The sequence below is a fragment of the Mixophyes fleayi genome, chromosome 3 (genome assembly GCF_038048845.1).
Source record: "Mixophyes fleayi isolate aMixFle1 chromosome 3, aMixFle1.hap1, whole genome shotgun sequence".
NCBI lineage: Eukaryota > Metazoa > Chordata > Amphibia > Anura > Limnodynastidae > Mixophyes > Mixophyes fleayi.
Genome location: NC_134404.1, coordinates 188,844,561 through 188,860,157, shown reverse-complemented (window position 1 = coordinate 188,860,157; position 15,597 = coordinate 188,844,561). Strand labels below are relative to the sequence as shown.

Sequence of the window (15,597 nt, the reverse complement as noted above, 5' to 3'; positions counted from 1 at the left end):
CATGGTAGCATCTGCGCACTGCACATGCGCAAAATGGCCACCGCATATACTATTTAAACAAGCCCTAAGCATGGGTTACTTGTTTTTCCTCCTGAAGAAGTCTTTCAAGACGAAACGCGTTGAGGCCCTAATACTTCTGTAAGATACCAACTAGGACACACCACTATCCTGGACACTTGGTGTATATACCCTGATACTCCTGTGTGGAGATCGCTGGTAATACCTATAGAACTCTCCAGGGATCCATACTGGTACAAGCTGACCTACTGCCTAATACAGATAAGCTTTTATTTACTTTGCATAATGTGAGTTTGCATTTTATAAGATTGCTGAATAAACTCTTTGTATATAAATTACTACACTATATGGCTCCTTTATCTCTACCATTTTGGCTGACTGGAGTTTGCTACGGTGTTTGCATGGGGACGGCTGCCCGAGATTAAGATTTACCACATACTGCATCATTTGCTGTTATGCCTGTTCCTGACACACCAGACGGAGCCGTGATTTCCCTTTGGAGACCCTGATACAGATAAGCTGGTTTAATATTATTTTCTGGTACGCTCCCATCTATTGATTTGTTATCTGGTGAACTGCACTACTCTACTTATCTCCTGTTTATCCTTGTCCCTCTGTTGACATATGATTGGAGAGTTTACAAGCTGTGTTACACTGATTCAGCAAGCTTTAGAGGAGTAGAAACTGCATCTTTATATTGTGACATTTATGTTGATTCTCTGCACATTAGTATCTGATACATTGGTCACTCTGTCTAGCATTTGAATTTAGTTCTGGACTTACTACGCATATTGTTGGATACCAACCCAGAGACTTATCTTACTTCCTTATGCCCATTACTCTGTACCCACCTTGTTCAGTATAATCTGTTAAGATCACCATTGCGCCCTCCTTCTGTTGTACCTATATATACATTTACGGCCTTACCAGACAGAGTTTTGAAGGAAGGCTGCCTCCTCACATGGAAGAGGTGTATATGTGGGATTGATTTCTACCACTTCACATGTACAATACTGCATTGAGCGCCAGTGTTTACATCTTGTTATATATATATATATATATATATATATATATATGCGTGTGTGTCATATATATATATATATATATATATATATATATATATGACACACACGCATATATATATATATATATATATATATATATATATGACACACACGCATATATATATATATATATATATATATATATATATATATATATATATATACAAACACACACACAGTGATAGCATAAAAATATAAACAAGTGGCTGAATGTTGATTGTAGAATCCTCTCTGCTCCTTACAAAAATAACAAACAATGTCTAGGTCACAGGCGCACCCAATGTAGCAAACCGAGAGGCAGCTTGTAGCAAACAAATTAGGTAACACCAAGCCCTATAGATATATAACCAGGACAAATAAATTTGCAGACAAGCGCCAATCTAGAGATAAAATGGTGTCAATAACATACTCTCTATACTCATAACACGGTGATGAAACAATGATGGAAAAGTTCAAAGTCCTTTAAAAAAGCAGCATCAGCCTGCTGACGAAGTTCCAAAGAAATTCAATGTCCCTCGTAGGTCAGGCATAAAACATAAAAAGAAAAAAAGACAAATAATAGTGCAGACTGTAGATATAGCAAGATGGTAGAGAAAAAACCCCAGCTAATCCGTGAACTCATAAAACGATAGGAGCACCACGTGTGGACAAGGGTTAATTTTTAACCCCTAAGGGGTGCGCACTCACCAGACGATATAAGTAATCAAGCCTATAATACAGCCATTGATCGTCTCATGCAGAAATAATCCTCAAAAATGTCTATCCTTCATCTGCTCCGTATAATGTAAGATTGTGTCTGAGGAGTTGCAGAAACCTCTGACACCAGCCAGGGATATAACAGCGCAGTTGGAGAGAGGACAGTGACAAGTTAACCTTCAAGAGTCTGTTCGGATCATGCTACAACTTTGGGAATCTCTACAGAACAAGCTTAAATAGGACAAGAGAACATAACAAGTCACCGCTATGTTGCATCAATCTTTTCAATGAACCTCTTGCTTAATACACTCGTGTGGGATCGCATTTGAAGCAACGGGGACACCGGGGAGGACAGCGGGCTCCCTAGTGTGGACAACGGGTTCCCAGGGTCAGCTCTGCCTACTTTTAAAAGGGGGTGCGGCCGTAAGGCAGCGGGGCCCACCGGTGATTTTTCCGGTATCCCGGTGGGCCAGTCTGACGCTGCTGCTAAATTGTTCTTTAGCAGGTCCTTACAGACATAGTGTATTTTTTCCATATCTCCTCACAGATTGACAGTGCAGAGCTAGTATGGGCTTAAATGTTACGTGCATGTGGTACATGAATAATTATAATAACAATCCTTTCAAAATATATGCTTGAACTTTGAATATTAAGCATTTATTATATGAGTTATCAAGGATTTTTGCATAAATACACTGTATGGACAAAAGTATTCGGAAGCTTGACCATTACACCAACAGGGACTGTAATGACATTGTATTCAAATACATATACTTTAATATGGAGTTGGTCCCCCTTCGGCGATAACAGCTTCCACTCTTCTTGGAAGGCTTTCCACAAGATGTTGGAGTGTTTCTGTGTGAATCTGTGCCCACAGAAACATTGCCCATTGATTCTGTAGAGCATTTATAAGGTCAGGCACCTGTTGTACGAGAAGGCCTGGCTCCCAATCTCCATTCCAGCACATCCCAAAGGTGCTCGATGGGGTTGAGGTCAGGGCTCTGGATGGGCCAGTCAAGTTCTTCCACACCGAACTCATCAAACCATGTCTTTGTTTTATTGATTATCCACTGGCTTACCCAGTGGATAATCAATAAAAAATAAAAAGTTACCCCACACAGCCTTAAAGAGATTAATTATAATAAATCACTGCTGATTAGAAATCAATGCAAGATCGTACATAGATAAAAATCAGCTTTCGACAAACAACAAGAATGACAGCTAATATGTTACGAAATTAGAGCTAGGCCTATATGAATAGAGGGGGATGTGATTGCATACACACAGTATGTGTGGTAGATATTCAAGAGTGCCTACAGTTTACCAAAGACATTCCGCTTGTATTAAGTATTGGCACTATGTTTTTGACACATTTACAGTACACATTTCTCATACACCTGGGAACACAAACACACTCCATCTCTCATATACATACACATACATTTTTCATACACTGACACATTTCTCATTCATACTGACTCACACTTTCTCTCAAACACACTGACACACCAGCTCCCATACACTTACCTCTTCCTGCTGTGCTGCCTCCATCTTCTTCTGCTGCAGTGTGAGTAGGGGGCGTGTCTATACTCCAATTGGTTGAGTGACTGTGTGATTTCAGCCAATTGGAGCACCAGAGGCAATGAGTAGTTCCTGCATGAGCAGCAAACTATACTAAAGAGCAGCTCAGACTTCTCCTGAACTTCTTCCATTGTACACAGTAACAAATGGAAGATTGTGGGGGCCCTGGTGATTGCATTTTGCTCTTCAGCAGTGGGGTCCACCAAGGATCTCCCTGGAGGGCCAGTCTGATGATGTGTCGGTCCCTCATCTGGTCTACACACTACAGACCAGAGTGCAAGACAGTGGGGAGTGAGACAGTGGTGCTACAGGACACCTCTGATGTAGTTAAATGGACAGTGAGCACTACGCTGTAGCAGTCAATTTCAGGAGAAACTGTGAGGTTCACACATCAAGGTAAGTATAGAGAAAGAACATTGCATTTTCTGTATTTCTTCCAAATCTGCCAATAGACGGCTGCTTTACCATAGCCGTCCATCGGGAGGAGGGGGGGTGTCCAGAACAAGAGTAAGGCAGATTATGGAGTGGACTCATGGTATGTGATTAATTACCATGCAGTGTGTTGTGCTGCTCCCATCCCACCTCCTTGCACTAAAGCCTTCATCACCTCTGAGGTGGCAGAGATCAGCTCTGTTCCACTATATGTATTACCTAAGTATTATATAGGTTGAAGCTCTTTTTCAAAAATGGAGCACCAGGGACCTATGTATGTTAGTGCATAGAGACCTATGTTTGTACACATAGCCCCTGAGTAAAGGCCTGCACAGCTGGGAGTAGGGGAGCAGGGGTAGGGAAAGGTTTATCACCTGAAGGGTGGCTTGCAAAATAGATGAAATGTTTCTTGGTCTGTCAAGAAAATTTAAGAGAAGAAATCACTGAGCACTAATACACAATTGTTATTTACAGATGTTATTACACATATTAAAGTCATTTCAGTATTCTACAAAATATCAGCAAGTTTTGTGTTACATTCACAATGCGTCTCATAGAAAGAGAGGGTGTGGCTATCAGAACTAGCCTGAATAAGGATTGCCACGAGAGTCACAGTACCCAAACTTAAACCCTAGTTGGCGCTATTGGCTGTAATGTATAAAGTAAAGCTGCAGTCACAACGGGTAGTGGGTATACCCGATTTAAATTACATATAAAAGATATTGGAGGGGGTGTCTGCGCTAAACAATAACAGTAAGAGTGTAAAATATTAAAAGTGACATTCCCTATTTAATAAAACAATATACCAAATTTAATAATATATAAATATAATACATTCATAAAAATAAAAATAAAAAATGAAAAATAGAAGAAAAAAAAAAATGTTATCTATAAATAATGTCAAGTGTATCTAATAATGACAGAAAACGTATGCATCTATATGTTCATTAAAAATATACACATAGTCATGTATTGAAAGTGATATACAGCTGATTGGTTCATTTCTATCACTATGTGTATATTTTGAATGAACATACAGATGCATATGTTTTCTGTTATTATTAGATACACTTGGCATTATTTATCGATAAGTTTTTTGTTTATGTTCCTATTTTTCAATTTTTATTTTTATGAATGTATTATATTTATATATTATTAATTTTGGTATATTGTTTTATTAAATCGGGAATGTGACTTTTAATATTTTACACTCTTACTGTTATTGTATAGCGCAGACACCCCTTCCAATATCTCTTACAATGCGTCTCATGTTTACTGGGTACTGAAGTTTCAAATTTACACAGAAACAGAGGTGGAGGAAATTTAGTTTGGCTTCCATGACACCAGATAAAGACCAACCAGACTAGTAGTAGAAAGAGTTAAAAGTTAATTGTTCTTTATTTATTCATCACCCATAATTCTTCCTTAACTTCATAACCCCTCTTATTGCCTAGTATTGTTGCATATAATTTTATAATCTAAACTGTGTCGTGAAAAACTAAAGGAATTGAAATCCTGAGAACTTCTTAACCCAGAGAAAAGGTCTACTACTGCTAGTAAATCTATACATGTTTTACCAAATTTGAATTATTCACTAGTATAGGCAAGTGAACACCCTATGAAATAAACCAGTAAATGATGTACTGGTCTCGGCACATGCCAGTAGCTGAAGCTGTTTATTTTTGATTTGTGTTCTAGAACATAACGCATCATCCCACCTGAGATATTCAAACTGCCTCATATCTGTTGAGCATCGTGGAAGTGACCGGACACAGAGACACCAGCTCCTTATCTATCAACAGATATATGGTCCAAAGCTGAATCCTAGTGGCTTTATTCACAGAATATACAACACCTGTAGCTATATATACTAGTTCCTTTCTACCAGTGAAAATACAGGTAAGTCCTAATAAGCATTTTAAGATTTGTCAGTTTGAACAACCTGGTTATTACAGAAAAGTAAAGGCAGGATCCTGGATTGATTTAAAGAAATAACATGAGCGGAAATTGTATTGATAGATATTGCTGGTACTATATATATACAACTCTGAGTTACTTACACTATAGGGTGCTTGTTAAAGTGTTATGCAAATTATAATTAATTATTAATAAAAAAAATATTTAATTATTTTTATAGTGTCCACTACCTTTTGCTCTACTGTTTCACCCATAAATAGAGTATTTGGATGTTTTTTGTTGATACCCCTTTCAGCACACACATTGTTAGTATGTGTTCTTATAAGTCCAGTAAATGATGTTTAACCTTGTAAATCTCACACTGCACTTGTGCTCCCCATTGTAGCATTGCTGGTATTCACAAAGAATCCCTATACTATTTCCTTACAAATTGGCTTTCCACCTGATATTCACACTGGCTCATAGCTGTTGAGCTTTGTGGAAGTGACCAGACACAGACAGGGCCGCCAAGAGGAATTTGGGGCCCCGGTACTGCAACTTTCTGGGCTCCCCTCCATCCACAGCGGGAGAAGAAAAAATACCGGACTGCGAGCCTGGGGCCCCAAGGCAGGCCGGGCCCCAGTAATTTGTAACCGCTATCCCCCCTCTCAGCACCCCTGGACACAGACACTTTCTATATATCTAATCAGACATATGGTCCACAGCTCAATCCTTCTGGGTTCACATATAGAATAGACTGATAACATTGTATGAACAATGTTTTATTATGTTATAAGGAATATCTCTGTAAATAATAACTCACAATTATTGTAATTTTCATGGTCACTATGAGTTAGTTTCCTCAATAAATAGGAAATCAACTCGCATCAAACCACAGTATCGAGCCCTAATGTTCTACCCACAATTATTTGGGGCAATGAGATACTAAGACCAGTGTGTGTTGTGACCTCTAATAGTGTGACTATTCTGCCAAATGACTCCAACAAGACTAACCTTGGTACTACAAATGGATAGCCGGGGGCGGAACAAACTCCTAACTGGTTGATATAAGAGGGTAAAAGCTTGTAGTGAGGTATTGGTTACATACAGGTGTCAGACAACTTAAACATTAAATGGGAATACTTTCATACACAATGGGAATGTTTTCATACACATTTGTGAAAGTTACAAAATGTATTTCTATATTATGCAACTTGTATTCTATGATTATAAAGAAAAATACTGTCACTCCACGTTATTCTGCCACAAAGACATTTAAAATTACTTATGTTCATTGTAACTAAATAGAATATTAATCTCTCAATTTATTAATGCATATTTGCTGATATGACCTGTTTTATAAAGTATATATCTGGTACATTATATCCCTAATTAATTCATTTAAAATGTAATGTGCAAATTCTGGGCTTTAGGTAACTCAGAATTGTGTTTGGGGCATTTTTGGGGCATGGTTTATTTTGTTCCTATTTTTATTTTCACAATAATGAGAGGTATGATATACAATGGATGCATCCATTGTGTGACCTGAGATAACACTAATAAGAATACAAACTTCCTATTTACTGACTCCCAGCCATAATCTTTAGCAAATGGCTTCTTCCACTGAGTGAAGGTGAGGGGCAAAGCTTTAACTTGGGCTCAGCTAGTTAGTTGATGGTACATGACAACTGATACCAGATTAATTCAGCCTAATGTGGGGACACCAGCAAGTCACATATCTCCCAGATGAAAAGGTTATAAATAATAGGTTGTATCTATATTTTTGAATATTAAAGCTATAGAATACATTTTCCCTTCCCGTTCATAGAATGCATATATCACTATATGTACATGTATTAATATACATCTATAAATTATCGCAAAATTCATGTTATTGATCTATTATTTAGATTTAGATTTTTGATATGCATGTACCATACTGTATCTTCTATTTGACATTTGGATTTAGACCCAGAAGTTATGTTATATTATTTATATCGATTTGTATTGGCATTCTATTACTTTATTAATACATTTTATTAAAGCTTAATAAGTTTATTGCAATGAAAATTAAGGTCATAAAGGAATAGAAAGTTGGGCTTTGATGTAATGTTCACACGTTTGTACAATCTTCACCTCCCTGCAAAAATAAGCACAGTGTAAACACGTTAGTCATTATCATTAAAGTGCATCTATTGGCTACACACAGAGGTAGTTACTATTTTAGCTACTTATCAACTAGATATGGATGAACTTACAGCTAAATTTTACACAAATTGATTTTTTTTCCCTATTCATGGTAAAGTAATGTTACATTGTATTTACAAAGTAACATTTTGCCAAATTTATAGATATATCAGAAAGACAGTTAATTCATTCTGCTGTTTGGTAGGATTGGGGTAAAACAAAACATGCTCAAAAGCATAGACAGATGTGGAATGAGACAAATATTTCCTGAATATCAATTCAATTTAATAGGAGCCAGTGACAGCACTCTGCACATAATGGCCTTCAAGGTCTGTAGATGATGGATGCACTTTATAAAGTTTAATTTGTGCGTGAACCTCTATACTGAGATGCTGTGTTTAAGAATACAACTGTAGGCAAAACAATCCATTCATATTCAATAGGTCCAAAAACCATATGAGGCGCCAGCCTACAGGAAACGTATATATAAAGGTTTCCTTGATGTGGCTTCAATCAGACGTGTATGAAACTCCAGATATTATATTTAATCTGTTCAGCAAATGGCTTGTACCTTTATGGGGAAGTTATAAAAAACAGAATGGGGTGGGGATGATCCTATTACCATTATCAGTAGGAAATATGTATGAGCAGTTTTGTACAGTGGGGCAGGTTTGACTCATTCTTCAGTGGGTGTAAATTAACTTTGTGGGCTGACAATAGTCCTGAGAATGTAGAACATAAATACACTAGAATCTAATGACATTGAGATATGAGGCATGAATATTGGTTCAGTCAACACAATGGCTACCTCCACTTTGTGTAGGCAATGGGTACTCTTAAATAAACAACAGCTGAACCAGGAGAGAAACGTATTATTTGTATTTTTGCTTGTTAAAAAATCTACATTTTTCAATAGAATATAAATATTGGAAAAGTAAAATGCGCAGAGTACTGTCATTCCAAATCTCAATTATTGTACATGGATATTCGCATCAGCTAGAATATGATTACCAGAATTACATGCACCACACTATGTGTCAGATAGATATTTTAAATATAATATCTACAGCCCCTATGTCCCTGCAATTACAAACTGCTAACAATATTGAAGAACCAATGACAGTGAATCAAAAAATATTTCATTTTAAAGCCCCAAGTGAAAACAAAGATGGAACAGTAAATAAATTGTTTGCTAATCAAATGTCAATTCACATTACAGGTGATGTTTTTGTTGTAATGTACACAGCGCTTATCACTGTTCTAGTAACACATGTTTGAAAGGACTACAATGTTTGTATAAATAATATTAAACTAAACTGTAATCTAATTTTATTATTCACAGTCCAGTACTTCGTTCTCTTACGCGTCTTCGTCCTGATATGAAGCTACAGGAGGGTGTGCGCTATACTGTAAGGGAATGGATAAAAACGAGTGAAGCTGATCGTAAGATCTTCTACAAGATGGCTAAGAAGTAAGTTTTTCGACCTAAAAATAGCATAACAATAGGCTATCCACTTTATTACCCCATTTCTGAACTTATTTTGTGTGGTTTAGCTTCATACAATTGGAGAAAGAGGAAGCAAAGCAGATAGAGGCATCTATCCAGCGGCAGGCAGAAGCAAGAAAACCATATGAAGATGATATGGAGACAGAAGGGTCATCAGAAGCTGGCATACATGAAGAGATAACTGCAACGACTGAAACTGCTGTACAAGGGGACATCTATGATGAGCAAACTAAAAACAAAGCACAAACAGTGATGAAAATAAAGATCAATGCAAACTCTGAGAGTCCAGTACAGGCCAGTATTAACAAAAAGAGCACTGTGCACACTAATAGACGTGTGCGAGCAGGTATGTAGAAAGAAGAATTCTCTTATCAAGTGTTTGACCTGGGCCCTACAGTGAGTTTATGTAGACGTGGCTTTTACATCCTGAGTACTGTGACTGTATAGAATTTTATTGACAGGCCTTCACTAATATGTTTCTAGACTCTCTTCTTCTCCCAGCAGGTAACTGGAAAATAAAACATAAAAGAAGTCATCTATGCTATGAAAGACAGAAGAAATTGCTGAAGAGACATCTCTATAGACAACACCAGAAGATCGCCCCAGGCTATATGGAGACAATAATTTGGCCACGTGGTGTAAAGCTCCCAAAGAGAGTAGAAGGACGCCCATCAGAGGACTCACCTGAAACAGAACTTCTACATTACATAGAGACTCTGTGTGATCAGCCTGAGTTCATGTCACAGGTAAAATACTAGTTATACAGGTCACCAATGGAACAGGTCTGTATTGTATAGTTCTATATGTTGAAAATTGAACACCCTAATCCCCCAGCTCCTCGTATCAGAAGGAGCACAGTATTACACCCTGGCAGTCACCACCATCTAGTAGCACCAATCCCTAGAAGAACCAGTATAAATAGGCGCAGTCATAGTGGCATGACATCATAACGTTTTTTTCTCTGCAGGGCCGCACCTTTGCATATTCGCAAATAATCCTTAATTACTATGTCCAAGATACATTTATGTGTACTCACACCAGTTAAATTCTGACATTTACACAGTGAATACAAATCTGTTCCTAGGTTGAAGAAATCATCCATCCGGCATTATTAGACACAATTCTGTCCCCAGACATAGACATGGATTTCCAGACCCTCATTGATGAACTGCAACAAGAAGAGGACGTGTTACCAATGGAGGTGAGGAAATGACACTTAAATGTTTTTAACTTATAACAATTTATTCCCCAAAGTGGGCTTGGGTAAGCCATGGTTATCTAATTGTTGTAGTACTATAAGTGCCAGCATTCTGATACATGTAATTCTCTATGACTTGTATCAGATTTGTATATTTTCAGTTTTATTAATTTTGTTATTTGTGGCTATAAAAATGTTCTGTTCTTCATAAAATGTACCCAGTTTCACCAAAAGTCTTTTAATTGAAAGTACAGGCTGACATCTGTTCCCCACCTCTGCCTATATGTAAATATAATGTAATTTTGAGTGGGCAAAGGGATTCTTCAGCCATCTACTGAATGTGAAAAACCCCTAGAAGCAAATTTATACTATTAATCTATATTACCCAGTCTCTGTTAGGCTGGTATGTTTCCAGCCTATCAGAGACTGGGATCTGTCGCAAAGCCGGGATATTTTTTTTTTTTTAAGTTTAATTCAAAGGGGTGGGCAGGCAGGTCACAGTGGGCTCCCTTGGCAGTCTTGGTCCCTTGTCAGTGCCCCCCCATCCGTCAGACTCCCTGATTGTGACCCTGCCCTGACCAAACATACAATAAGCACAGACGTAACATTGAATTTCTGGATCACTCTCATGATTAATAACAACTTTTACAATGTTTATCTTCTTGAAAACTCATTTCTATCTTAGTAAGATGAGATAATAGTAAGAGGAAATTGGTTCTTTATTACTATCCATTTATATATAATATTCTGTGATATATATCTGGTTTTACATGTGAGGAGATTGAAGTGCTGTTTTGTACTCAGTCCATGTTGAAAATGGAACACCCCCCAGCTCCTGGTATCAGAAGGAGCACAGTATTACACCCCTGCAGTCACCACCATCTAGTAGCACCAATCACTAGGAGAACCTGTATAAACAGGCGCAGTCATAGTGGCATGACATCATAAAGGTATTTTCTCTGCAGGGCCGCACCTTTGCACATTCGCAAATAATCCTTAATTACTATGTCCAAGATACATTTATGTGTACTCGCACCAGTTAAATTCTGACATTTACACAGTGATTACAAATCTGTTCCTAGGTTGAAGAAATCATCCATCCGGCATTATTAGACACAGTTCTGTCCCCAGACATAGATATGGATTTCCAGACCCTCATTGATGAACTGGAGGAAGAAGAGGACGTGTTACCGATGGAGGTGAGGAAATGACACTTAAATGTTTTTAACTTATAACAATTTATTCCTTATAGTGGGCTTGGGTAAGCCATGGTTATCTGATTATTGTAGAACTATAAGTGCCAGCATTCTGATACATGTAATTCTCTATGACTTGTATCACATTTGTATATTTTCATTTTTATTAATCTTGTTATTTGAGGCTATAAAAATGTTCTGTTCTTCATAAAATGTACCCAGTTTCACCAAGAGTCTTTTCATTGAAAGTACAGGCTGACATCTGTTCCCCACCTCTGCCTATATGTAAATATAATGTCATTTTGAGTGGGCAAAGGGACTCTTCAGCCATCTACTGAAAGTGAAATAACCTAGAAGATCATTTATGCTATTAATTTATACTATCCAATCTCTGATAGGCTGGTATGTTTCCAGCATATGAGAGATTGGGATCTATCGCAAAGGTGGGATATTTTTTTAAAAAAAATAATTTAAGTTTAATTCAAAGGGGTGGGCAGGCAGGTCACAGTGGGCTCCCTTGGCAGTCTTGGCCCCTTGTCAGTGCCCCCGTCCCCCAGTTTTCACCAGGGCCCCTCGCATGGAGGTTTGGTCTTGGCTGCGTGACGTGCGCAGATCGCAGTTCTCCAAGTTAGTTATCTGAACAGCAGGTAAAAAACAGGAATAGTCGTGCAATCTGGTTCAGATACCAAAGGATAGCGTAGTACACAGTGAAAATCCAAAGGGTAGGTCAGAGGTGAGCCAAAGGTCAAGATCCAGATAGCAGATAGTATCAAATCGTAGGACAAGAGGGTAGTCAGGAAAAAGCCAGGAGTCAGGACCAAAGTAGCAAACAACAGGAACAAGGAAACTGGAGTCAGGAACGCTGGAGCTGGTGAAACCAATACTCTGGCACCAGAATGGTGAAAGGAGGTGCCTTATATACCAATATGTGGCCCCTGATTGGAAGGACGATAGAGGGACCTACTGCGCATGTGCAAACAGTGAAAGCCGGAAGTACGTCCCGTTGACTTACGCGGCTCGGCACAGGAGACATCCCCGGCATGTATGGACAGTACCGGGACAGCGCCTGACACCTTATTGACTTTTGGGCAGCACGGTGGCTTAGTGGATAGCACTTCTGTCTCACAGCACTGGGGTCATGAGTTTGATTCCCGACCATGACCATATCTATGTGGAGTTTGTATGTGTCTCCCTGTGTTTGCGTGGGTTTCCTCCAGGTACTCCGGTTTCCTCCCACACTCCAAAAAACATGCAGGTAGGTTAATTGGCTGCTATTAAATTGCCCTTAGTCTCTTTCGGCCTCTGTGTGTATGTTAGGGGATTTAGATTGTAAGTTCCAATGGGGCAGGGACTGATGTGAGTGAGCTCTGTGTACATTGCTGCGGAATTAGTGGCGCTATATAAATAAATAGATGATGATGATGACTATGTCCTAGATACATTCATATCTACCCGAACCAATCAAGTCTTGACATTTACACAGTGATTATTAATCTGTTCCTAGGTTGAAGAAAACATCAAACCAGCATTCTTAGACACAGATCTGTTCCTAGATACATATGAAGATTTCCATTCTCTTAAATATGAACCGGAGCGAGTAGACAAATTGTTACCATTGGAGGTGAGGAAAAGACACTTATATTCTTTTAACAGTTTATTCCTTAAAGCAGGCTTGGGTAACCTACGGTTTTCCAATTGCTGTAGAATTGTAAAAGTGCCAGCATTATGATACATGTAATTCTGCAACAGCTGGAGAACCACAGATTGCCTGTTTATGCCTTAAAAATTATTTACAACTTTGAGATGATCAACTTAATTCAAAATCAATGATGGTTTTCTACTGTTTATATATCCGCAGTTCATGGAAATAAGAGAAAACCATTCTAAAGTAAACAAACCAATTGTGTTGCCAGAGGAGAATGATGGACCTTCCTCTAAGTTCACTTCTAATTCTAATAAGACCAATCAAACGATTCCTGACATGAAAATACTGGAGATGCCCAACTACACCGCTGGCACCAGGAAAACTAAGGAATTTCCTAAATCAACACAATCCAGAGGCTATACAATCATTAATGATGTCATAGTAATAGATGATGACTGATCAATATAATAGTACAAATGGACCATAGCTAATACTTCAGTCCTAATATAATATTATTTAAAAAAAATTACCAGTTAAAATATTTAAATAAATAACGTTTTTAGACTTTTACCGCAGCATTTATAGTAGTTTTTTTTATTTGTATTTTTATTCCACAGAAAAAACAAAAGCAATGAACAGAAATGGTAAAGATGTTTCCAGCATATCAGATATTGGGATCTATCGCAAAGCTTATTTTTTTTTTTTTTAAGTTTAATTCAAAGGTGTGGGTAGGCAGGTCAAAGTGGGCTCCCTTGGCAGTCTTGGAAGTCTTGGCCCCTTGTCAGTGCCTCCCGCCCATCAGACCTGATGGTGACCCTGCCCTGACCAAACATACAAACACCACAGACTTAACATTGAATACACACGCATAAATCATATATGGCTCCCAGCTATTTTGTCCTACAAAGCTTGCCTTTTCCAAAGTGTCACAATGCTCTTGTCACCCCTGCCCCTTATATTACGAATGGCAACACTAAACCCATGTCATTAAAATCTGCTACTCCCTTGTCTATTGTTCACCCCAACCTCCATTTATCTATCCTTCTTTCATTATTTCCTCATGTCTTGTGTCTTTCTAGTACCGCTACCTCCTTACCACCTCCTGTTATCTGCCCTCCATGACCACCCATTATTTATTTATTTTACTTCAGTGTTAACATTTTTTTGTGCAGTGTTAGAGGGGAGGGCACTCCCACGTCTACCCATATCTTATATCTATATCCAGTGTGTACTCTGAAAGAGTGTTCAGCACAGCCGGGAACCTAGTCAGTGATCAACGTAAGAGGTTACTTCCAAAAAATGTTGAGAAAATGATTTTCATAAAAATGAACTACATCTTCCACGAGGAAGGCCTTTACCATCAAAGACATCCAAGCACTGACAGTTCTCTAATGGCGGATTCAAGTGGAGATGAATTGATAGTCTGTGATGTTGATGTGTACACTGATGAGGGTGAGGATGAAGCTGAAGATGATGACGATAACATCTTTTTAAAATTTTCTATATAAGTGTAGGGTGTAATATTGGAAAGGGACTTGGGGCATTTCTATATCACGTACAGTCTTGAAAGGCTGCTGTTTTGTCAATTTCACGATAAGGGTAGGGTGTCATACACAGACAGACACCAAACTGCTTTTGTCCATTTCTATTTATATTCTACAGTCTAGACCGGCTGAATTGTTTTCTATTTTACTACTAGTGGAGAGGGGGCTGATACAGACTGACACCAAACTGCCTTTGTCCATTTCTATTTATATTCTACAGTCTAGACTGGCTGAATTGTTTCCTATTTTACTACTAGTGGAGAGGGGGTCTGATACAGACTGACACCAAACTGCCTTTGTCCATTTCTATTTATATTCTACAGTCTAGACTGGGTGAATTGTTTCCTATTTTACTACTAGTGGAGAGGGGGTCTGATACAGACTGACACCAAACTGCCTTTGTCCATTTCTATTTATATTCTACAGTCTAGACCTGCTGAATTGTTTTCTATTTTACTACTAGTGAAGAAGGGGTCTGACACAGACTGACACCAAACTGCCTTTGTCCATTTCTTTTTATATTGTTCAGTCTATGCAGGCTGCTTCTTTTCTATTTAACTACAAGTGGAGGTGGGGGGCTCATAGACAGCCACCAAACTACCTTTGTCCAGTTTGTTTTATATTGTACAGTCT

General features: G+C 38.3%; 2 protein-coding genes across 4 annotated transcripts in view; both read left to right on the top strand.

Moving 5' to 3' along the window:
* The window catches only part of METTL24 (methyltransferase like 24), a 77,732-nt gene extending 72,048 nt beyond the window's left edge, over nucleotides 1–5,684 (top strand). Inside the window, exon 6 of the mRNA XM_075202914.1 lies at nucleotides 5,490–5,684. Within this exon, the coding sequence (XP_075059015.1) occupies nucleotides 5,490–5,513 (24 nt within the window). The 3' untranslated portion in view covers nucleotides 5,514–5,684. The remainder of the gene's footprint in view (nucleotides 1–5,489) is intronic.
* LOC142144277 (uncharacterized) lies at nucleotides 3,472–13,913 on the top strand. Of its 3 annotated transcripts, XM_075202915.1 has the most exons (7): nucleotides 3,472–3,755; nucleotides 9,217–9,345; nucleotides 9,429–10,127; nucleotides 10,466–10,582; nucleotides 11,662–11,778; nucleotides 13,280–13,396; nucleotides 13,634–13,913. In XM_075202915.1, exons 3-7 carry the CDS (start codon nucleotides 9,855–9,857, stop codon nucleotides 13,877–13,879), a joined length of 870 nt encoding a protein of 289 aa, XP_075059016.1. In that variant the 5' UTR covers nucleotides 3,472–3,755; nucleotides 9,217–9,345; nucleotides 9,429–9,854; the 3' UTR covers nucleotides 13,880–13,913. The 3 variants fall into 3 exon arrangements, with proteins under 3 accessions (XP_075059016.1, XP_075059018.1, XP_075059017.1); XM_075202917.1 differs by lacking the exon at nucleotides 10,466–10,582; XM_075202916.1 differs by lacking the exon at nucleotides 13,280–13,396.
* The last annotated feature ends 1,684 nt before the right edge of the window (nucleotides 13,914–15,597 follow it).

Coding starts and splice junctions, on each gene's coding strand:
- LOC142144277 (XM_075202915.1), top strand. CDS start 9,855: ATGTTTCTAGACTCTCTTCTTCTCCCAGCAGGTAACTGGAAAATAAAA. Junction 10,128..10,465: donor AGCCTGAGTTCATGTCACAG/GTAAAATACTAG, acceptor ATCTGTTCCTAG/GTTGAAGAAATCATCCATCC. Junction 10,583..11,661: donor AGGACGTGTTACCAATGGAG/GTGAGGAAATGA, acceptor ATCTGTTCCTAG/GTTGAAGAAATCATCCATCC.